The following is a 25,293-nucleotide window of genomic DNA, read 5'->3' as shown; positions in this document are numbered from 1 at the left end:
CCTATAACCCTACCTTACTTCATGAGTCCTCAGTTTTTTGCTAGCGTGCCTAGGGCAGTGATGGCGAACCTTGGCACCCCAGATGTTTTGGAACTACATTTCCCATGATGCTCAACTACACTGAAGAGTGCATGAGCATCATGGGAAATGTAGCTCCAAAATATCTGGGGTGCCAAGGTTCACCATCACTGGCCTAGGGTGATGGACCTCCTCTCCTTTGCAATGAAATCACTCTTCGCTTTACTAGTTTATTATTTTGCTTCAAACTTTTCAATCAACTCCTCACTGTCTTCTAAACAATAGAAGCAGTGCATCTGGATTGGTGCAGCCTCAATTAAGGCTCGGTTCACATATATGCAAATTGGGTGTGTTTTGAACCGCATCTGATTCACATGATGTGTGAACCAAACAGGCTTTCTATGTAGCCAGTTCACATATCTGTGGGCTGGCGGCAGTGTGTTCCTCAAAAGAGTCCTGTATGTCTTTAGGTCCAGTTCAGGTGCGATTTAAAGTGTCAAATTTACCCCTAAACTGGTGACCGAAATAGCACCGGACTCCTTTAAAAAAAATCACACTGAAACCGTGTATATGTGAAGCAAGCCTAAATCTTTGGAACTCTATCTTTGGACCCCTCTCCATGGGAACGGACCATAATGTTAATTTGGGCACCGAATCCTGCTTGGGCGATCACCTTGGCACTTTGTACAACATGTGTGGTTTGCCACAGGGTACTATACAGGTTCAGGGCTGTGATCTACCCCTATGGAAACAAGACCCTGAAGGCCCCTTTGCTCACTACAATGAGCACAGCCTGGACCCTGTATAGAGACTAGCAACATGGAAAAATAGATCGCCCCCTTTATTGAACTGTTATTGTTGCCCCACTGTCCTGCATAGTATGGATTTATACGTTATAACTGTCAGGAAACCAGGACTGTATGTATTGACGTTGGTGTAAACTCTTCAGTTTTGGCACTAAAATTCAACCACTTAGACTTAAGCTGCATTCATACCTGGGCGGTTTGAATTGCAGGAAGAATTGCTGTGATTCTACCTGCGATTTTAAAACGCTCTGCTAAAATGGCAAAACGTGAATTATAGATGCCATTTATTTTAACGGCTCCTTAAACCATGGTGTAGTTCTGCTGCACTTGTCGCCTGAAAAAGGCTCCTGGTCCTTTTTTTGGACAACAAACTTCACACGAAACAGTGTGCCCCGATTTGCAGCATGATTTATCATGTGACAATCGTGGCAGAACTGCACTGCGTTTTTAGGTGCCCTTAAAAATAAATAGCTGAAATTCATGTTGTGTGATTCGTCATTTTAGCAGAGCGTTTTGAAATCTCTGCAATTCTGCCCGCGATACAAAACGCCCAGATGTAAATACAGCCATAGCCACAGGTGGAGGAGCAGTGTTACATCCCACCACTGGTTGCACACTTAACGGATACTTTTCACCTAGGGTCCTTTTGTATGGTACTCGGGTGCTTCCTCCCCCACCCCCCGCAAAATAATTTTCAGGTTTAAGGGAAGCCCTGCTACACTTAATATATTGGGGGTCAGTGATAATAATTATTGCCCCCCCCCTCCTCCCCTCACCAGGTTGAAGGTCAATCTGCCACACTTCAAGAAAAAGGCTGGTCTAGGGCATTGATCTAGGTATTGGGGGTTATTGTGTGACTAGACTGTCTGTAGTTCTGTAGTAATTAATTTTAGCCAATCTACAATAATTCCCAGTCTTGTGATTGCACTGAAAAATGAGCCATAGATAAACACACTAAACAATCAAACCAGTTTTCTTAATAGAAAAGGAATTGTTTGTCCATTAATACAAAAAAGGAATGCTTTCACAGTTTTGTTTTTATTGGTGTGATTTGCCACGATTTCACTATTTTAATAGATTGCTTATTGGCTACTTTCACACTGAGGCGCTTTACAGGCGCTACAGCGCTAAAAATAGTGCCTGCATAGCGCATGTAAAGAGCCTCTCCTGTCTCTCCAGTGTAAAAATCTGCCACCGGTTGAAAAAAAAAAATACCTTCAAGAAGGGCAGTGTATATCATCTCTGTGGTGTTTATCAAAGATGGAGGCAAACATTGTTACCTGTATGTGGCTGTTATAGTCTGTGAGGTGTTAGCATTAGCTTGCTGGTATTTATGGGACACAAAAAAAAAATATCTTTTCTTCTGGATTGGCAACCCAACATTAAACTCAGCAAAATAAAATGTATCTTTTGTCTGATGGGCATGTCCTAAGAATTTAATTACCTGCTGCTCCGGAGTTGCCAGCGCTGTACCATGCTGGTAGCCAGTGTAAATAAACTTGTTCCTGGCAACCAGTGTTGTGCCACCCTTGCAGCTCAGTCTGTATGCCAGATAGAAGCTTTCTGAGGCAGTATGTACTGGACAAATCTTCCTAAACACTAGGAAATGGCTCCAAAAATATTTAGGATCCACAACGGTGCAGATTTCTTGTCTTAGTCTGTGCCCAAGGTGGGTTCTGGGATGTTAGGGAACCCCACTTTTTCTGGATTCCACGAGAAGCTATTTTCTGCAGTAACCTCTCTGCACTCCTTATCCTATCGGGGGGATGAGGTTCACTACTGCAGTTCCATATCTACTGCTAAGTCTCTTCAGTCAAGATACATTACTGCCACTGCTGTCCTCTGCTTCCTGGTCCAGCCACATTTCTGCCCCTTCCACTATCCTCTGGCTCCCAGTCCAGCCACATTTCTGCCACCCCCACTATCCTCTGGCTCCTGTTCCAGCTACATTTCTGCCCTCACTGCTGTCCTCTGCCTCCTAGTCCAGTCACACTTTCATCCCCACTGCTGTCCTCTGCTTTCTGGTCCTGACAAATTTCTGCCCTATCAACTGTCCTCTGTCTAATCGTCCAACCACATTTCTGCTTCCACTGCTGGCCTCTGCTGCCTGATCCAGCCATTTTACTTACTCCAATGCTGACCTCTGCTGCACTATCCAGCCATTTTTTCCGCCCCCACTGCTGTCTTCTGTCTCTCGATTCAGCCATGTTATCGCCTCCAATGCTGTTCTTAGCTTTGTGATTCGGCCACATTTCTTCCCCGTCAACTGTCCTCTGCCTCCTAGTCCAGCCACATTTCTGCCCCCCATTGCTGTCGAGCCAGATTTCTGTCATTTCTTTCAATACTGCTGTTTTCTGCTTTCCAGTTACATTTCTACTCTCATTGCTTCCTGCACAAGCCAAGTTCTTACCTTCATTACTGACCACTGCCTCCTGATCCAGTCATATTTCTACCCCACTGCTGGCCTCTGCCACCTTGCTCCCACTCTTGTCTTCTACCTCCTCTGGCAGCCACATTACTGCCCCAACTGATGTTTTCTGCCTTTAAGACCAGCACCATTAATGCTCGCACTGATGTCTTCTGTCTTCTTGACCAGCCGCATTACTGACCCTACTGATGTCTTCTGCTTTTAAGAGAAGCCACATTACTGCCCTCACTGTTATCGTCTGCCTCTGAGACCAGCCACATTACATCTCTCACTGATATCATCTTCCTCCTTGACCAGCCGCATTACTGACCTCACTGATATCTTCTGCCTCCTCGACCAGCCGCATTACTGCCCTCACTGATATCTTCTGCCTCTTAGACCACCCGCATTACTTATCTCATTGATATCTTTTGCCTCCTTGGCCAGCCGTATTAATGTCCTCCACGGATGTCTTCTGCCTCTGAGACCAGCCAAACTTCTGTCTCCTCTGCTTTCCTTTCACTCATAGTCTGGCCATATTCCTGCCCTTTCTGCCCTCCTTTCCTTCACCCCACATCATTAGGTCCTCTTTCCTGATTGCCTTCACCATCCTAGTTGGCTGGAAATGCATTGCTGATATAGTCAGACTTCAGGATGATTGTGGTGCATGGGCCAGACTGACTCTGGCTGCAATGGTGCCTTTTAATATAGTTGTATTCTTCATATTTCCATACAAGAATAGGCATGCAGGGAAATCGCAGATCCCAATTATGAGTAACCCTACATATTTCTTATCTCCCTTTAGTGACATTGAGTCTAGGGTGACTGCAGCTGTGGAATGTAAGAATTTCCCTTACTGTGCTGAGACTCCTCAGTACAGGCGAAATGTCAGCAAAGCTCTCAGAAGTTTTGGTTTTTCTCTCTGGGAAAAGTGTGACAGCCGTAACATGGAATGTCAGTCATCTAAGACTTAAAGCACCAGGGACTTTTTCAAAACAGAATGTGAATCGGAAACTATGTTATCTGCTCTTACTTCTCCTTTTTACTTACAGTGTGTGATGAATGCATGAACTAATAAAGGAACTATCCTAAATGTATCAATTCCACCTGACTTCAGCTCCAGCTCTGATGGAAGATATAATCACTACACCACGTTTTAGGTTTGCCCTAGGGTTTTCTCCCTGTCAGGCTTGCGTGGAATTAGCTTATCGGATAAGTTCACCTTTTTAATAAAAATAAATGCAATTTGTGCATGTAGGTCTCCTACACACTGTCAGTGTATTGGCTTGCCCGTACAATTCCCTACAGGTAAGCCTATACTTGCTGACAGTTAGACTCAATCGACTAACACAGAGCTCCACAGTGCCATGGTAGTTCATTGAGAACTACAAGTCGACAGCCAATTAGGATGCCAGGGCTTGTAGTTCATGCAGACACAGGGCTGTGTGTCTGAATGACACAGCCATGTGGGTGCAGCCACACTTCTTTCAAATGGTGGCAGCTAGTGGGGAAACTTCCTCCCATACTTCTGCTGCAGGGAGGGGGGGCAGCGGGCGGCGGCTGCAGCACTGGGAACATGTTGCATGTTCCACCCTAAAATCGGGTGGAACATGTAACATGTTCCCAAGGGTGAACTTGTCCTTTCAATCGGAATTCAAGTCTAACACTAACTTACCCTAACAATCTTCTAAGTGGACATTTTAGTATTTCCTTTATTATGTATTTATTTATTACAGGTGCAAATATAGCGCTGTCAGTTTATCCAGCTCTTTATATATGTATTGTACATTCACCTCTGTCCCTGCCCCCAAGGAGCTTACAATCTAAGGTCCTTAACTTACAGTCATACAATTACATAATTGGGCCAATTTAAACAGGAGCCGATTAATCTACCAGCATGTCTTTGGAGTGTGGGAGGAAATCAGAATACATGGAGGAAACCCACGCAGGCACACTTTTTGCTTAGTGTAGGTGTACACACCTGGAGCGAACACAGTGCCTATAATACGGTCATTAGACAGCAGAAATCATAAGCTAAAGTCACAGAGCCAATCAGAATTACTCTATGCATTGTGATTGATGTAATAATTGCATTGATCACAGTTGTAAAAAAAAAAAAAAAAAGTTACTATTTGCGCTTGAGAACCTGCCCCTTCCTCTCACAGCAAAAGACGAGGAAGAAAAGATTGGTGCAGGCTACCAGAAGAGGGTGGAGAAGCTGCAACATGATTAAAGGCCTTAAAGTGATTCTAAAGTCTCGTTTTTTTTTTTTCTATAAAAATAACAAACATGTTATACTTACCTGCCCTGTGCAGTGGATTTGCACAGAGAAGCCCAGATCCTCCTCTTCCCGGATTCCTTTTCGGCTCTCCTGGCCCCTCCTTCTTGTTGAGTGCCCCCATAGCAAGCAGCTTGCAGTGGGGGCACCCAAGCTGAGCTGCAACTCCGTGGGTCCATTCAGACATGGAGCTGCGATTTGGCTCTACCCCCTCTCTCTATTGACTGGCTAACTGAGTTTGACAGCAGCAGGAGCCGATGGCGCCACTGCTGTGTCTCAGCCAATCAGGAGGGAGAGTCCCGGACGGCCGGGGCACTTGTGGACATCGCTGGACAGAGATGGGGCTCTGGTAAGTATGGGGGGGGGCATGTGGGCTGCTGCACACAAAAAGCTTTTTTTCTTAATACATAGAATGCATTAAGATAAAAAAAAGCCTTCTGACTTTACAACCCCTTTAAGCGTACCTTAACAACCTCAATACCAGCATGTTTCTTCATTTCCAAAAATTTGTTGCAAAAAGTAAGATCACCTTGGGGTGTACTTTCCAAAAAGGGCAGTTTTGGAGGTGGTTGTACCGCCCTGGCATTTCTATTTGATATGTTGATATGCTTTAAAACCTTATTATTGTATAATAAAGTTTTAAAGGAGAAAATATGCAAAACCATTTTTTTTTATCCCATAGTCCTAGATCAGGTATAGGCAACCTCCGCACTCCAGCTGTAGTGAAACTACAAATCCTGTTGTGCCTTTGGGAGTCTAGAGTCTTGCAATTATTCATTTTGATTTGTAGTTTCATCACACATGGAGTGCCGAGGTTGCCTACCCCTGTCCTAGACTGTTCCCCTACATTGTCGGATCAGCACGTCGTGCATGGATGTCCACATGTCTCTTCTGATTTTTTTCCCCTCCATCTTGTGATGAATGAAAAAGGTCATCTCGGTTTCTGGCCAGATGTAATCTGACGTGCGCCCACCACTATTTGCCCACATCTGGTCAGGTCAGTAAAAGTGAACTGGAACAGACCCAGATGTGGGCAGATATAAGCAGACTCATATCTGCTTACATCCAGCAACCCATAGAGATCCTTGTATCATGTGCCAAAAATGGACTGCTGAAACTCCCATGTAAAAGGGGCCTAAATCCGCTTCACAAGAGGTGTGCAAAGTCTTAGTTTGTTGTTTTAACCACCTGAACTGCGGAAGGTTTTACCCCTCCTCATGACCAGGCCTTTTTAATTGCCCAGTTATTCACTGTACGGAAATTGAATTCATATTTTTTTTTTTAACACACAGATTTATTTTGGTGGTATTTGATCAGCACTAGATTCTTTATTTTTTTATGATATAAATGAGAAAAGACAGAAAATTTTGGGGGGGGGGGGGGGAACAGTATTTTCTACTTTCTGTTTATAAAACTTATCCAATAAAATAACATTTCTTCATAAATTTAGGCCAAAATGTATTCTGCTACATGTCTTTGGTAAAAAAAAAAAAAATATCTCTAAGTGTATACAAATTAGTTTGTGTGAAAGTTATGGCGTCTACAAACTATGGTGTATATATATATATATATTGGAAAGTTGATCAATCCTGATGTACTTGCAAGTCTTTAATCATGCCAGGACAGTACAAAGACCACCCAAATTACCCTTTTTGGAAAGTAGACAGTTTGAGGTATTTAATTAGAGGCATGGCAAGTTTTTTGAAGTTGTAATGTTTTGGAAAATGAAGAGATTAAATAAAATTCCTCCCCGCCCCCCCCCCCCCCCCTTTTTTTTATTTATTTATTTTTTTTTACATACTGTCACCATTGCAGTTCAGTGTTATATGACTGGTGTGGACGTGATCAGTCAGTTAAAGTAACACAGAAAAATGGCCTGGTCATGAAAGGGGGGCAAACCTTCCGAAGTTAAAGCAGTTAAAATAGAAAACTAGCAATGTTTTGAATGTTCTTCTTGAAAGTATCATGTATGAAAAAGAAGTGCAAAATATATTATAAAAAAATTCAACTTTTTACGTACTGAATATGATAAATAAAAGACTGTAGATTTCATTTAACATTAGCAGCCATTGGCCTTCCAGCACACTTATGTCTCTGGGTTTATTTACTAAAGCTGGAGACTGCAAAATCAGTGTCGCTTATACATAGAAACCAATCAGCGTCTTGATTTTATTGCTAAAGCTTAATTGAACAAGCTGAGGTTAGAAGCTGATTGGTTTCTATACAGAATTGAGCCTGATTTTGCACTCTCCGGCTTTAGTAAATAAACCCGTGGCTTTAGAATCTTGTGAAACTTGTTTTCTTTTGGTGTGTTTTTGAAACTGAGCGTTTTCAGTGAGCGTCTTCCTGTTTCATTGTGGATAAACATCTGAGGCTGCTGCTGTGTCACTTAACTTGGTATATAGTGTTCACGCTGAGAAAAACGCTGGAGCATTGTAAGAAAAAAAGACAGGTGTAAGGGAACAGTGTTGTACTCACTAATGTTTGCTGTTTAATATAGTTTACAAAGAGGTTCTAAATCCAGCTTGTCATACGTTCAGCCCATGATTGGTTTACCCTGCACGTCATTTATTTTATTACCTTTCTTTCTGCTTTTTCATGGGTCTTCATTTTGATGTCACCGCTAAACCCTAACTAAAACAATGCCTCTTTTAGGCTAGGTTCACATCTATGCGGTTTGTGTTTTTGAACACGTGTTTGTCTTGCGTTTTTTTTTATTTATTTTTTTCTTATAGGAAAGGCTCCTTAACAAACTGTGAATATCCCGTTGTTAAGGAACGGCGGCTGCCGCGTCCTTAACAACGGATGATTTAGCTGTCAGTGTGATTCCCCCCCCCCCCCCCAGCTGAGCTATTGTCTTGTGACACCGGGGAGACTCCCGCCTAAATTTTTATCATATATATATATATATATATATATATATATATATATATTTTTTTTTTTTAAATAAAACCATTCACCAGGATCCTATCAGGCTCGAGGGGCTTATCTTTACAATGTGGGGTTGACACAAGCATATAAAGGCATTGCTTTGCTAAGTCAAACTGAGCTTATCGAAACCCATCTTATCTGCGTACCCCAACATTCTCCCTCTGCTTTCCTTCTCCTTTTTTTCTGCATTCATGCCGCATGGGATACATTTGTTATTGTGTCCATATTCTTGGCCATATGTGACATACATTTTAAATATATACTTTCTATCTGTAAATTTCTAATAGGACCAACTGAACCATAAGTAGAATGAGAATAGAGTAGAATAAAGCATACGTATAGTAGATACTCAGTGTAGGTCTCAGTTTAAAACCGGTAAGAAAATACTTATGATTTTATTATTTATATATATATATATATATATATATATATATATATATATATAATATATATATGTTTTGTTAAGGCCAGTCATGTTTTTTTTTTAGTACTCCATATATTTAGACAGGATAGTACATGATATACTGCTTCAGATGTGAACAAAGGTTTGCTGTCACATCAAGTTTGAACAGATTAGGCTAGACCACAGCCACAGACCTACACCCTCCTAACCCCCCAGGTCCCCACTGTACTTACCTCTGTGGATGATGAGCTGTCAGTGCCCACGCAGCCAGTCCAGGGATTTGAAATGCTCGCTCTTCTCCCCCTTCCTTCTGTAGCTCTTCAGGGGTGGATCAGAGTGATTCTGAGTGCTCAGCGACTGCAGAGAGCTTCACTCTGATCGGTCCTGGAAATTCAGAAGAAGAGGGAGAAGAGTGAGGATTTCAAATATCCAGATTGCTACACCAACTGCATGGGCACTGACAGCTCATTAATCACAGAGGTAATTACAGCAGGCATTCAGGGGGGTTATTAAAAGAGAAGTATGGGGTGGATGCAGCATCGGTCCCCCACTGGCTATAACACTGAGAACAGAGCGATCAAACACTGCCGATCGCTCAGTTCTCAGGCACTCCCTGAGCAGAGAGCCGGTGACTGCTCTCTGCTCTGCCGTATAGCCCCCACCCCCCGCACTTACTGGAGCGCTGGCCTGTAGAGGGGGTGTGAGCGGCTGGTTTAGGCTCTCAGATGCTGAGCTGGATGCTGGTTCAGGCATGTGGGTGGATCCCGACCATATGGTTGCAATCTTGCCCGAGCCTGGACCGGCCCTGTGACGTGTTTGCCATGAAAATTAACGTAATCCCATAAAAACATTTCCACTGCAAAGCACCAGGACCGTCTCCTACAGTTGATTCAGCTGTGGGATCGGGGCACCGCCAGTGCAGAGCTTGGTCAGGAATGGCGGCAGGCAGGTGTGAGTGCATTGGCACGCACAGTGAGGAGAAGAGTTTTGGAAGATGGCCTGTTGTCAAGAAGGGCAGCAAAGAATCCACTTCTCTCGAGGAAAAACATCAAGGACAGACTGAAATTCTACAAAAGGTACAGGCATTAGACTGCCTGGAACTGGGGTCATTTTCTCTGATGAACCCCCTTTCTGGTTGTTTGGGGCATGTGGGAAAAAAACCTTGTCCGAAGAAGAAAAGGCGAACGCTACCGACAGTCCCGTGTCATGCCAACAGTAATGATCCTGAGACCATTCATGTGTGGGGTTACTTCTCAGCCAGCGGAGTTGGCTCACTCACAATTTTGCCTAATAACACAGACATGAATAAAGAATGGTACAAAAACATCCTCCGAGAGCAACTTTTCCCAACCATCCAAGAACAGATGATGATGATGGAGCACCTTGCCATAAGGCAAAAGTAATAACTAAGTGGCTTGGGGAACAAAGCATCCAAACATCTCCCCAGACCTAAAACCCATGGAGTACTTGTGGTCAATCCTCAAGAGGCAAGTGAACAAAAAAAAAAAAAAAACACAAATTCTGACAAACTCCAAGCATTGGTTATGCAAGAATAGGCTGCCATTAGGATGTGGCCCAAGGACGAATTGCAGAGGCCTTGAAAAAAAAAGGTCAACACAGCAAATATTAACTCTTTGCATAAACGTAATGTAATTGTCAATAAAAGCCTTTGACACTTAGGCTCGGTTCACATTGGTGCGATGCAGGAAACCCTGCAAATCCAGTGCTGGTTCCCACTTCGCACCTGACTCGCAGGCAGTTCACACTGCCCTATGCAAACAGCTGGGAGTGTCAATCCAAAGTTGATGATATCCCCAGATCGGTTCTCGTATTGCAATGCAAACTATCAATTCGAACAGGAATCGGATCGCATGGGTGTTCACACCCATGTGATCCGATTCAGGAGCAGACAAAAAAAAGGGTCCTGCACGAGTGGTCCGAATGCAATGCAAATTTAGCCATACAAAATTTGTTAGTCTGAATTTGCATCGCACAGACATCGCATGTGATCTGCACAGCGGTGCGGTGCGAATTACATGCGATGTCTGGCATCGCTGCAGTGTGAACCGGCCCTTATGAAATGCTTGTAATTATTCTTCAGTATACTATAGTAACATCTGACAAAAAGATCTAAAATCACTGAAGCAGCAGACTTTGTGAAAATTAATATTTGTGTCATTCTCAAAAACTTTTGGGCGCGGCTGTAGGCGCTGGCAAAAGAGATGCTTATATTGTATGTTCACTATACAAGGAACAAAGGGGTGCAGACATGGGTATCGTCCCTGCAGAAGAGCCTGAGTAAATAGTAGTAGTATTATTAATAATAATATTTATGAAATATGTTTTTTAAAGGTTAGGGGTTAATTATTTATTTATTACATTATTCATGCTGATTTTTTTTTTGTTATTTGTGTATTTATTTTACATTTATTTATTCATATATTACTACTGTTATTTTTTTACAATTTTTTCATTTGAGCAGAAAATTGCGCAAAAATGCGCGACAACGCACAAAAACACACAAATGGCACGTTTCCATTGATTTCTATGGGAATTAAAACATGCCAAAAACACACAAATCTGCCCAATTTGAGCTGCAAAATGCTTCAGAATTTTTTGGAGCTTCAGGCGACTTGGAGTGGAGATGTGAACCATTTTTTCTCCTCCAGTGTTTATGAGCTTTGAGGTTCAAGCTACAAAACACTGAGGTGTGAATGGGCCCTTAGAAAACCAAACATTCTCGAAACAAAACATTTCAAACAAAATTCTACTAGCGTATGGCCAGCTTTAAGATGGGTATGTATATATTTTGCAGAGTGCCTCTATATTTTATATCTTGTTGCCTTTCCCCATCATTCCCCCAGTGCATGTAATACTGTATTACTGTAGAGACATGAGAAGAAGACTCATTGTTTCTATTGTCTTGTACAGTAAAACAATACCACAAGGATCATATTGTGTAGGTGCCTTGGCTCTAGGCTATAACAAAGTATTCTTCTATAGAGCCTTGTTTTGTAGCAGGTGGCTGCTTTATGCATTCTTGGTCTGAAATAACAGCTCTGAAAAGGGCCGTGTTCTGTGGAGAAATGGTGTACGTTTTTTAGGGGAACGCCTGACTCCCGGCAGTATTGTCTTTTCTAGCTGTTGTGACCTCTTTTATTTTACAGGTGTGTCATCTGAAAATTCACTTGTTTCCCAACTTTGAGGTGGAAGGAATACTTTTTAGAGCTATTATTTTTGCAAAATAATTTTTCTGCAGTTGCAGTGAGGTTTCAACTTATTTTAAACTTTTAAAAGTAAAAGTCTTACCTACGAGCATACCAACCAGATTCTTGCTTACCCTTTTATTATCCATAAGTTCTTAGTTTGAGGCCCATCTTTGATTTTTTTTTTTTTTTTTTTTTTCCCCATTGTATTCAACTTTGTTAGTCTCTAAACTCTGCTAACAAGCGAAGCAGTGAACCAAAATCAGACTGATTGGGGAAAAAGCTGCAAACTGAGCTAAGATGAAAGAAAAAATACACTGCTTTTAGAATGGAAGAATGTGTCTTCTTGAATACACCTGCCTCCTTGCAGTCGGATTACAGTTTAAATAACCTAGTAAAAGAAGTATATAATGATGTACAGCAGTGTGTACATAATATAAAAGATCTGCTGCCGAGATAAATGTGGGGGGGAAATTGGGACTGCAGCAAAGCAGGGCTGTTGGGGAACAGCTTGGTATGGATAGGGTAAAATTCATTAATAAGTGAATGTCCATATAAAAGTGAATGATGTGCTCCAATCCATAAAGTGCAAGGTGCTCCAAAAATTTCAAGGTGTGCAAACACCCCCTCTTGTGTCTCCACTCACCGGATGGAATGGACCCTTAGCTTTTCAGTCTAGAGGTCTTTTCAGACTTAAAAAGATGGCCAGGGATGGCAGCTTTACATCAATTCACCAGGCAGATCTCACATGCTCATGATACTCATCCAAGATATTAGTACCCAAAACGAAATAAAAGGAGAGAACTATAGTGAAGTACCGTTTGGCAATAAGTTTATTGCGCAAGTACGAATGGATAGTTACAAAATGCAGGGTAAAAACAGGCATAAAATGACAAGAGATTGCAAGTAGGAAACACTGCTATTGGCGTGCGTTCCACCGATAACCAGAAGTGATGTCTGTTGGTCTCGGAACCGGAAATTACGTCAATGCGTTTCGCCCTCCCACAGGGCATCAAGGACCTCATTTCCAGTTGACAGAGCCATCTATATATACAGGGAGAAGGACACCTCCCCCTTAATTGACCAATCAAATTAATTGTGGCGGCCATTTTGTCGGTGGAGACCAACAGACGGCACTTCCGATTATCGGAATGCACACCAATAGCGCCGTTTCCTACTTGCAATCTCTTGTCATTTTATGCCTGTTTTTACCCTGCATTTTGTAAGTATCCATTCGTACTTGTGCAATAAACTTATTGCCAAACAGTACTAAACTATAGTTCCTTCCTTTTATTTAGTTTTGGGTACCCTTTTTTAGGGTCAGTTATCTGCTTGCTGTTCCAGAGCTGTTATGAAGGCATAGACAGCCAGGCAACTAGTGTTTTCAGAAGGAAATTGGTGACAGACCATGTAGTACTTTTAGCACAGGTTTCCCTGAAGTGGCTAAACTCATTTTACTTGCATCAAAACAAAAGGTGTTCAAATCATCTACATCCTGAAAAACCTCTCTCCTGCCAGTATGCTGTAGAGCAGGGGTCTTCAAACTGCGGCCCTCCAGGTGTTCAGGAACTACAATTCCCATCATGCCTAGTCATGTCTGTGAATGTCAGAGTTTTACAATGCCTCATGGGATGTGTAGTTCTGCAACAGCTGGAGGGCTGTAGTTTGAGGATCCCTGCTGTAGAGGAAGACCCTTTCTGTGTGAAAGTAGTGGTCTCTTTGTAGAAGTCCGACACACCCCCTGCAGGGGGTCTCTGCAAGGCGATGCATCAAACCTCTGCAGAGACCACTGCTTCCACACAGAGCAAGGGTCTTTCTCTACAAACATTTGGAATATTCCAAAAACATAGTTACATATTAGGTGAGGTTGAAAAAAGATACGAGTCCATCAAGTCCAACCTATGTGTGTGATTATATGTCAGTATTACATTGTATATCCCTGTATGTTGTGGTTGTTCAGGTGCTTATCTAATCGTTTTTTTGAAACTATCGATGCTCCCCGCTGAGACCACCTCTGAAATGGATAATGAATAAAGGAAAAGGTGGACCCGGCAAACTCAAACAAAGAAAAAAAGTCTCTCACTGTGGCACCATCCCATTAGTTTCAAATTCCATACAATGTAAATTCCCCCAGTGAAGGAAAGCTGGGATCCAACCGGGTGCAAGGCTATTCCTCCACCGGGGAAGGAACTTTAAATGTGTCAAGCCAGTATATACAAAAAACCCTCACGTCTTAAAAACATCAGTTTTATTGTATCTTGTTAAAAGATGCTATCTAGATTAAAATCAACAGTACAGTAAAACCTTGGTTTGCGAGCATAATTCGTTCCAGAAACATGCTTGTAATCCAAAGCACTTGTATATCAAAGCATTTCTTTTACAGGGTATAAAAGAGAAGAGAGGCACCTCTAAGTGTAGCGATAAGTTGCTAAATGTTGAACCTTCATTAAATGTAACCATATTGCTACACTTAGAGGCTCCTCTCTTCTTTTTTAAACTCAGTTGTGATATGACGCTACTTGTATATCAAGGCATTGCTTGTATATCAAGGCAAAATTTATTAAAAAATGTTGCTTGTTTTGCAAAACGCTCTCAAACCAAGTTACTCTCAAACCAAGGTTTACCATGTATAGCAAGTGTGTAACATCCGTCCCGTTTCGCTACATATGCTTCTTCAGGGTACACGTTCTAAAGATGGCAGCCAAGTGAAGTGTCTTAAACAATTAAAAAGACAAAATCCTATGCATTACTTTCCATCCTAGGGTAGGAACCTGTAAGTTGCCTGGATATAAAGTGTTTGAGATATGCAACTTCACCTTCTTGGCCCATAAGTGTGGGGCTTCTGGGAAACTTTACAGGTTCCTACTCTAGGATGGAGGGTTATGCATAGGATTTTGTCTTTTTAATTGTTTACGACACTTCACTTAGCTGCCATCTTTAGTACATTTGTCTGATTGTTTTGTACTGTTGATTTCAATCTAGATGGCATCTTTTAACAAGATACAATAAAACTGATGTTTTTATGATGTATATACTTGCTTGTCACATTTAAAGACTCTTCCCCGGTGGAGGAATAGCCTCGTGTCCGGTTGGATCCCGGCCTTTCTTCATTAGGGTAATTCACATCCCTATCTGCTCCTGGCTTTGAGCAGACCCTAGCACAGATTAAGTTTGGAAAGTCAAAATCCTAACCTCCCATGTCTTGTGTAAGGAGAGCCTGTCGTGAAACAGATAAAATTGGGTAAGAGGCCTCAGACGGAAGCTGCCCTTCCCGGGCACCTGGGATGTCACAGTGAAGCTGGAAACCATTATACAGCCCAGGAGTCATAGAATGGCAGCTTCTACAAGAGGCATCTCAAGATGTTACTTTACTTTCCAAAAGATTCCATTCAAAGGCTTCTTGTTAAATCTCTCTGTGATTTCTAACATTGATTTAATTAGTATTTTGCTTTTTCTCTCTTTTACCTTTCATTTGCCTTCCCTGATCGAAGTCTAGGAGAGTAAGTTGCAATTTTCAGTCTGCTTTGTTGATATTTTTGTTCTTCTGTCACACATCTTCATACATATCCCAAACATAATGAGGAGCATTGCTCACCGCAGATGAAAACATTTCTTTTGATCATTTTTATTAATATTTTTCAATAAATGAATTCTTGGTAGATTGTCTAAATGTAATCCCACTTAATAGCCATATTAGAGTATACAGGTGTACATGGAGAGCCCTCCTTTAAGGGTGGATAGAGCGTTACATAGGTAAACATTCAGAGTTAATGACACAGTAGAAAAAGTGTAAAAGAAAGTGTGAGAGGGGTTATGGAAGAAATGATGAAACATATCATATCATCTCATATGAAATATATGACTTTCAGTGCCTTAAAGTGGAATTCTGGGATAAGTCTAACTTAAAACTGTCCCCTCCTAACGCCCGTGGTTACTAACCTGTGCCAGATATATATATATATGTGTATATATATATATATATATATATATATATATGTATATATATATATATATATATATATATATATGTGTGTATATATATATATATATATATATATACACACACACACGTTATTCTTTTTTTTTTTTTTTTTTTAAATTAGGCTGTTAGGAAGTGGGGACAGTTTTAGGAGTAGTTGGGGTTATCTGACAATTCCTCTTTAAACATAACCTTTTAGCTGTTTTACAATTTTAAATGTCAGAGTCCTACTTAGGACCAGATGCTGCAAAACTGATCATTTCATTTTGTTGCACTGTTTTAGTGAAGGGTTTTTGGTTTTTAGCTTTGGATAGAAAGGAGGAAGAGGTAAAAATGTAGTCTTTTTTTTTTCTTTCTGTCTTTAACCTCATTGGAGAGATTTTTCCCTGTGACACCCATATCAGACTTTTGGCTGCAGGCATCACTGCAAGAGAAAGGCACATACACTAATAAACATATATTGTTATGCACAACCCTTTTTATGTATCTTAACAACCCCTTTTCTAACCCTTCTCCGTTCTTCTAAAAATTCGTTTTTGTCTGTGTCCCCATTGGAGAGATATACCATCAGATCCTTTCATGAAGGGACATAGCAATGAATACTTGACTTGCCTTAGATGTATGTAGCTAAGATGGAGATTTCCCCTGCTTGACCTGCAGTTAGCCTTTAAAGCAGTTAGGACCTGGGAACATGCATGAGGCTAGGAACTGGGACTGTCTTACATGAGGCTAGGAACTGGGAACATGTTACATGAGGCTAGGAACAGGGAACATGTTACATGAGGCTAGGAACTGGGAACGTCTTACATGAGGCCAGGAACATGTTACATGAGGCTAGGAACTGAGAACGTGTTACATGAGGCTAGGAACTGGGAACGTCTTACATGAGGCTAGGAACTGGGATTGTGTTACATTAAGGCTAGGAACTGGGAACGTCTTGTATGAGGCTAGGAACATGTTACCCTAATCAATGTTCCCAATACAGACTTCTGAGGTCCGATGGACGCGCATCATATACCAAAGGGTCGCAGGTTGGCCACCAGGGCTTTAAAGGCATACCTCTGCCCTGTATGTGCAAAGTATAAAGATTGTCAAAATGGTTATTTGCATACCTATTAAAGGGCCAAGATGAGCTACAATAACTCGGGGTGGAGATCTGTGTTGCATAGTCAGGTTGAATTTTTTCTTTTACTGAACTAAAACCCCACAGGGATGATCCGCTCCTAAAGCGCCCCTGCCCATTGAAATCAATGGGCAGCACCGCCGAAGTGCCGGCAAAGCGGCGCTTTGCGGGCGCTTTTAACCCTTTTTCGGCCGTTAGTGGGGCAAAAATGACAGTAAAACGCTTCTAAAAACGCCCTCCAACACCCCAGTGTGAAAGTAGCCTTAAAGTATTTTTTTTTTACTCTTTGGAAAAATTCCAAAAGCCCACTAAATAGCATCACAGCTCAGGTCATCTTTTTCTCTTGATTTCATTGAAGTTGTCTCATGAAAGCTATATTTCTTGCATACACAGTGTACCATAGTTATCTCTTATTACATGATGGTCACCCAACTTACTTGCCCGTCCTGTGAGGCTGCCACTCAAGAGCTTTCAGGATAGTAGTTAGACAGTAGCAGCATTTTTTTCTTTTTCATTTTGGACAGAGTAGGACATTTCTCTTCCTGACCTGTAGATACAGAAAGTGAAAAGAAAATTCTTCAAAATATTTGAAGTTCCTTCTTCGGTCAAGGGCCCCCAACTAACCACCCAAAGTGTAAAATAACAACCGGATGGGGCTTTTCTCATGCCGCTGCATTTTTACCTCTGTTATAAACAAGGCCAAGGATAAATCCAAGGAAAAAAACAAGCTTATTTTTACCTCTGTGCAGAGTTTGACAAGCAGCATCGCTTGCCAAACTCTCCCATTGTGTTCTCTAGGGCTGCACCGCAACTGCGTGCAATACACATGATTGCTTTGCAATAGTTCAGCATTGTAGGGTTAAATAAGGAGGTGTGGAGACGATATGACACCTCCTCACCGGCTGTCAATTGCTCTCTGACAAAGCAATCTGAATGCGGATTGCTTTTCAGAGGTCACCACACCTCACCACAAATGTGAAAGAGCCCTTAGACAGTTGAGTCCCCATTGTAAGATTTCCCCCTCTCTACCTGTTTTGTTGGCAACCCAAAATTGGATTTCTCTTCACTTTTAGTCCCAATAAAGAGATCACCAGGACAGATAGAATGAATCTCCCTGGCAGGGACACAGACAGCAATTAAAATCTCACAGGGGTTCTTACCCTTCTCCACTCAAATCTAAAAAGGAAAAAAAATGTTGCCTTTTAAATACACTTTAAGGCAAGCTTTGCAGGTGGGTGGACAAATCCTTTGATAAGAATCCATTCATTTCAGTTGCATGGGCCATCATTATATGCGGTTCATAAAATGATGTCCAATGTTTGATCCGTTTTCCTTTCTCTAGGATTCTCAGAGCAGACAAGGCGGGTACAGCATGCACCAGCTGCAGGGTAACAAGGAGTATGGCAGTGAGAAGAAGGGATATCTGCTGAAGAAGAGTGATGGGTATGTTGTAAATCTTTAAACTGAAAATTCTCAAAGTATTCAAAAACAATTTTAACAGTTTATTAAAAATTCTTTTATCCTAACAATCAAATTAGAAGGTGCAAAATCAGTACCCTTTTCAAATTACTACATTTCCTGGAGTGTCGAGTGACCATGTGACCACTGCCTGTATGCATGGACTCACAGCTCAGGATTTAGACTGACAGCTACTGCCTGCCAAAAAGTGATAGCACTGCTGAGGATGTGGTTTCCAATACTTTTTAAAGTGATCGTAAATTGCATACTAGCACATTATGAGTCTTACTTTAAAACGAAGCGCTCCAGCAACACGTTGTTACTGCTGATAGGGCTTTCATCTCCACCCAATTTTCCTTCTGGGTTCCGCCATCACCCAAACACACTACCTCTTATCCCCGGAGAAACTGTTAAAAGCGTAGGTATCAACCAAATGACAGCTCCAGCAGCACAGGGATATGATCAGCAACTCCAACTTAGCACCCGAAATCTCATTAGAAAAGATAAAACATTCCTCATAGCGAAGGAGTTTTTTTAAATCTTTTCTAATGAGATATCGGGTGCTGAGGTGGAGTTGCTGATCATATCCCTGTGCTGCTGGAGCTGTCATTTGGTTGATACGTACGCTTTTAACAGTTTCTCTGGGGGTAAGAGGCAGTGTGTTTGGGTGATGGTGGTGGTCTCTTTACACCTGTGACATCTGATTTCAACTCCAGCAATCATTCATCTGGTCAATATGGACTATAATTATGGATCTGTTTGATCCATGTAGTTAGCGCTGCACCTATCTTTATATAAATTCCATATTAATGCCCGTGGTTTTGGTTTGGAATATCTAACAAGCTCATATAGGTAGGATAATCGGCTGTCCACAAACTTTTGGCCATATAGTGTAGCACCTAAAGGATCTTACACTGCAGGTCCCAACAACATCTCAGGAGAAAAGTGAGAACCTTAATAGTGACAATACAAAATCCCACTCCAAATTTTGGATCTAAGGTAGCAGTGCCTTACATCAATGGTCTCCAAACTGTGGCCCTTTGCTTTTATCCGCCCCTTGGGGCAGTATTTGATTCACTGACACCAACAATGAGGCATAATTTCCCCCACCAACACCAAAAAAAGGGCTCAATTGCTCCCAATGACACCAACAATGGGGCCCAATGACACAAACAATGGGGCGCAATTCCTCTCAGTGACACCAAAGATGGGGCATTGTTTACTCCCACTGATGCCAGGACATATTTTACTCCCAATGGCCACAGTCCGGCCCCACTAAAGTCTTAAGGGGAGTAAACTGGCCCTTTGTTTAGAAGGTTTAGAGACCCCTGCCTTAGATGATCTCACACTGCAGATATACAGGTGTTGAGCTGCAGGACAGGAGTTCCCAGGTACATTCACGTGTCAAGCAGTGCACTGTTATTTTTCCATAGAAACACAAGCCAGAAGGCACATTTTTGTCTTGCTGGGTGCTCTAGATTCAGATGCTACATGTTCTAGATGTTCACTAGCACACTTTCTAGCTATTCAGCGCAAAATGTAAAAAAAAAAAAAAAAAACCTGGGTGATTTTCTTGCAACCTTTGGTAATTAGTAAAGGATAAAATGTTACATTCTGGGAAATGGGACAGCGATCACCAGTGTACCTCAGGACCAAAATTCTAGGAGATTGTGAGCAGATGATGTGTTGATGGTCTTTTGTTTTTACTTAGTTCTTTATGCTATTATATAAATGTGTAATGTCTTTGTTTTAGATTAAGAAAAGTTTGGCAGAGAAGAAAGTGTACAGTAAAGAATGGAATCCTGACAATATCACATGCCACTGTAAGTTTTTTGCTGAAGCTTCCTCGTTTTTATGTACAGCATCTGATCTTCATGAAATACCGTATTTATCGGCGTATAACACGCACCCCAAGTTTAGGAGGGAATTTTAAGGAAAAAACTTTTAGGAGGGAAGTTTAAGGAAAAAAAACTTACATTTAAATGCCCATTAATGCAGCCTCATCTGCAGCCTTGTCAGTGTCAGGGCAGCTTTGCCCCAGTGCAGCCTTGTCAGTGCAGCTTTGCCCCAGTGCAGCCTTGTCAGTGCAGCTTTGCCCCAGTGCAGCCTTGTCAGTGCAGCTTTGCCCCAGTGCAGCCTTGTCAGTGCAGCTTTGCCCCAGTGCAGCCTTGTCAGTGCAGCTTTGCCCCAGTGCAGCCTTGTCAGTGCAGCTTTGCCCCAGTGCAGCCTTGTCAGTGCAGCTTTGCCCCAGTGGTCAGTGCAGCCTTGCCCCCAGTGGTCAGTGCAGCCTTGCCCCCAGTGTCCATTACATGCTTGCCTTGGACAGATCGCCGCCGACATACACAAAGCGTGTAGTTTTAAATATGGCGCGGCGGGGGGACTCGGTGACTGGGCGGAGCCGAGATACACATAGCTGAGTGTATTCGGCTCTTCTCGTTGCCGCTCACAGTCACGCCCAGTCCCGCCCTATGATGGACATAACATAGGTCCAATAGCGGGACTGGGCGTGACTGTGAGCGGCGCCGGAAAGAGCCGAGAACACTCGGCTATGTGTATCTCGGCTCCGCCCAGTCACTGTGATCTCGGCGGCGCTCGTTCAGCTCCGCCGAGTCCCTCCGAACTTTGCAGCGCCATATTTAAAACTACACGCTATGTGAATGTCAGCGGCGATCGTGGCGATCACGCCGATAGATCACAATTAGCGGGGATCGGCGTATAACACGCACCCACGCTTTTCCCCTGATTTTAAGGGGGAAAAAGTGCGTGTTATACGCCGATAAATACGGTATACATATATGTCTTTAGATCCCCTATGATAGGTTGCATATTTAAAGTATGGTATATGTGATTCTCACCTTGTAAAACAACCCATTCAGTTCAAAATAGAAATGAAAGGAAAAACATTTATTTATATATACAGTATCTCACAAAAGTGAGTACACCCCTCACATTTTTGTAAATATTTTATTCTATCTTTTCATGTGACAACACTGAAGAAATGACACTTGTCTACAATGTAAAGTAGTGAGTGTACAGCTTGTATAACAGTGTAGATTTGCTGTCCCCTCAAAATAACTCAACACAAAGCCATTAATGTCTAAACCGCTGCTAACAAAAGTGAGTACACCCCTTTAGTGTTGTCAGATGAAAAGATATAGTAAAATATTTACAAAAATGTGAGGGGTGTACTCACTTTTGTGAGATACATACATATATATATATATATATATATATATATATATATATATATATATGTGTATATATATATATATACACACACACACACAACCTAACATAAACAACCTTTCCCCATAAGTGATCACATACCCTCTGTTCTCGGCTGCATAAGGAGCTCAGAGAGCTAGGGGAGGAGAAACAGCAGTACACTGATCTACCCAGTGAATGACTGTGCAAGGGGGGACGTGTCAGAACAAGTTTGACCATTGGAGGAGAGCACAGCTAGAAAACTGACCATGCTGTGTTCTCATGCCTTATATAGTCGGTTTTTGATTGTAAAGCAGAGGGACTGGGCAGGAACACCAGGGATTTCACACAAAGGAAGCAATACAAAGAGAACAGCATATGTCTTAATACAAGTAAATGGTACAACAGGCACATATCAGGAATATGAAATGTTGAGTTTACATATTCCTTAAACATTTTTGTGCCTATACAGAACTGACAGCCTGGTGCCGTAGCTTTCTGAAAACACAACAAAATTACAGAGTTCCTTATAGTGATGACAAACCTGCATTTTTTTTGTAATTCCTTAGACAAACTGCATTTTATATCAAAACCCAAACTTTTAACCTATCCTACTTATGGCCTAATACTTAAAGCCTGACTCCACATTTAATGTCCCTTTAAATAGTTAATTTGGGCCAAGCTGGCCCAACCAAAACTATTTACAGCACTAACAGACTCTCTGTACTAACTGTATAAACCTCAGCTACCTACAGTTATTGGCGTTGTGTTCCGTCAGCAGGATAGGACCTTCCTGTCTTACTCCAGGAAGGAACTAGTCAAACTGAGAGCTGCTCAGCCATTCGTGGGAAGCTTTACATTCTGTGAATGAATACAAAGCATCCTCTGATTGGCCGAGGCATGGAAACTGGGAGCTGCTCAGCCATTCGCGGGAAGCTTTACATTCTATGAATGAATACAAAGCATCCTCTGATTGGCTTAGGCATGGAGCTGGGTAGATGACGTCACAATCTCAGCCTCAGCCAATCGGAGGAAGATTTGTATTCATTCATAGAATGTAAAGCTTCCCATGAATGGCTGAGCATCGCTCAGCCTGACTCTATTTTATTCCTTGAGTGGGACAGGAAATTCCTTTCCCGCTGATTGAACACAATGCTGCAATATACTGAGGCTACATGAAGTTAATAAAGCATACACCTGTTTATGACAGTGCAGTAAATAGTTTCAAACCATTTAAAGTGACATTAAGCCCCGGTTCACACTGATGCGATGCGGGAAATGCACAAGATTTTCTCCGTTAATCCACATTGCACAGCAATAACATTGTGTTCAATAAAAGTTGACACCCCAAATGCAGGTTGCAGAACTCAGTGCATTTGCCTGAATTGAATTGCATGGGTGTTCCAATTCCAGTGCAGCTTAAAAAAAAACACAAAAACGGTCCGGCACCATTTTGGTACGAATGCGGCTCGCTTTGAGCCATACAAAATTAATGGGCTCAAATCATACAGACATCGCATGCGATTTGCAAAAGAATGCAGTGCGAACCACATGCGATTTTGCCGCATCGCAACAGTATGAACCTAGGCTAAATGTGGAGTTAGGCTTCAGTTCCATGCAAGTATAAACAACACAACTGAAAAGCTACAATGCAGCTAGTTTAAGTATCAGATTTTGACTTGATATCAGCCTTTTGCAGTCCTTTATAGCAGAATATCAGACGGGAAGAAAAAGAGCCAATTACTTGTGCTGCAAGCAGATGTCTTTGCGAGGAAAATACTTACATGCAGAGAGGGCAGGAGGAGCAGAGAGATGACTGACCACATCAGTGTTCTGCTGTTCCTTCAGTATCCAACCAGCTGATTTGGGGTGGAGAGAGTACACCATAGGCCAAAAGGGTATATCTCTGTAACAGCCTTGGATAGCAAAAAAAAACCTAACAAGGTTTCTAATCCATCCCTGTTCTATCAAAAACTAAGAAAAAAAAATGGCTGGATATACACTTAAACCTACCAGACTGCTGAGAAAACTAGGACACAATAGGATGCAGTAGCATAGTACACAAATCCATAGTTCTTTAAAATAAAAAACCTACAGACTAAAGCATAGTAGCGGGTCTAATGTTGGGAGGCATCAGCCGGTTCAATAGAAACCAGCCGACATTAACCCGTGTGTACTGCAGCCGGTCCAACAGAAGCCGCCTGACCGGCTCCCAATCAGTGTTCTCAGCTAAATGTTGCGAGCGATGACCGGACGAGTGTTCTGGCCCGGGGGGGGTGGCGTGTTTCCTGTCAGAACACAATAGCACAGCAGGGAAGATTGCTGTACTAACATTGCATAGTTAGTACAGCAGCTCCTCCTGAAGCTGTCAGTTTCTTTTTTCGTTCAGCCCGCTGGATTAAACTAACAAATAACTAGTAGTGTGTACCAGGCTAAATGCACTTAGAAGAGGGACGGATTTGGTAAGCTTATCAACCGCACAAACCACCATGCTATCATCAGCTGAGGACCAGAGCAATCTAATATGGTCAGGGTGGGGAGGGAGGATGGCCCCTGTGCTGTAGGAATAGGAACTGTACAAACTCACCTTCTTCGCATCAGGACATTGCCCCTTTATCAGTTGGTGTAATTATTGAGACAATGGGCTTGATTTACTAAAGGCAAATCCACTTTGCACTACAAGTGCACTTGGAAGTGCACTCGCTTTAGATCTGAGGGGAAGATCTGAAATGAGGGGAAGCTCTGCTGATTTTATCATCCAATGATGTACAAGCAAAAATGCTGTTTTTGATGTTCCTTGCATGTCCCCCTCAGATCTACAGCGACTGCACTTCCAAGTGCACTTGTGGTGCAAAGTGGATTTGCCTTTAGTAAAACCCCAATGCCTTTTATTTTGTGGAGCATTTAGATACGTAAATGTCTATTTGAAAAACCACAAACAGGAAGAAGCCATCATTACCATCCTTAGTGGGAGCTGGAACACATGACACCCATGATGGCCATTTGACAACTCTGCAGGATGGCGTCCTCAGTGGGAAAAAGTAGCTTCCTTCCTGTTTTGTCATTACTACAAAATAAATCTGGTGATAGACCCATATCACATGTTTTGATGAAAATATATTTACTTGATGAAGCAGATTCTCTTTGCCATCACAAATCCGCAGCTGACAGGAGTTGGCAGACAGTTTAGAGCTGACAACAATTAGCCAGTCACTCAGACAAGTCATCCTACTAATACATTCTGTCTAAGCAGCTGCTCGCGCAGATACCATGCGGAGAGGTCCTGGAGGAGTCTGTTACGCCTGGCTTTTGTCTGGTGTCACAATAATGTTCTCAGCAACGATTTAGTGGCGGCACAAAATCTCACTCGCTCAGGGGGTGTGAAAAGAAGTTTTCTAACACTTATTTGCAATTTACACTTGCTTCCATGCCTGCAACACTTGACGTAATGACCTGTGTGTAAGACACAAGAATCCGTGA

General features: G+C 42.2%; 1 protein-coding gene across 4 annotated transcripts in view; it reads left to right on the top strand.

Annotated features, from left to right (window-relative positions):
• ASAP1 (ArfGAP with SH3 domain, ankyrin repeat and PH domain 1) overlaps positions 1 to 25,293 on the top strand; it is a 411,321-nt gene that overhangs the window by 301,203 nt on the left and 84,825 nt on the right. For all 4 annotated transcript variants that reach the window (XM_073632258.1, XM_073632260.1, XM_073632259.1 and 1 more), the window contains 2 exons: positions 18,494 to 18,594; positions 20,363 to 20,432. In XM_073632258.1, coding sequence (XP_073488359.1) covers positions 18,494 to 18,594; positions 20,363 to 20,432 — 171 coding nt within the window. The remainder of the gene's footprint in view (positions 1 to 18,493; positions 18,595 to 20,362; positions 20,433 to 25,293) is intronic.

Source organism: Aquarana catesbeiana, linkage group LG05, assembly GCF_042186555.1.
Source record: "Aquarana catesbeiana isolate 2022-GZ linkage group LG05, ASM4218655v1, whole genome shotgun sequence".
NCBI lineage: Eukaryota > Metazoa > Chordata > Amphibia > Anura > Ranidae > Aquarana > Aquarana catesbeiana.
The sequence above is the reverse complement of the archived record's forward strand: the minus strand, read 5'-3'. Positions and strand labels throughout refer to the sequence as shown.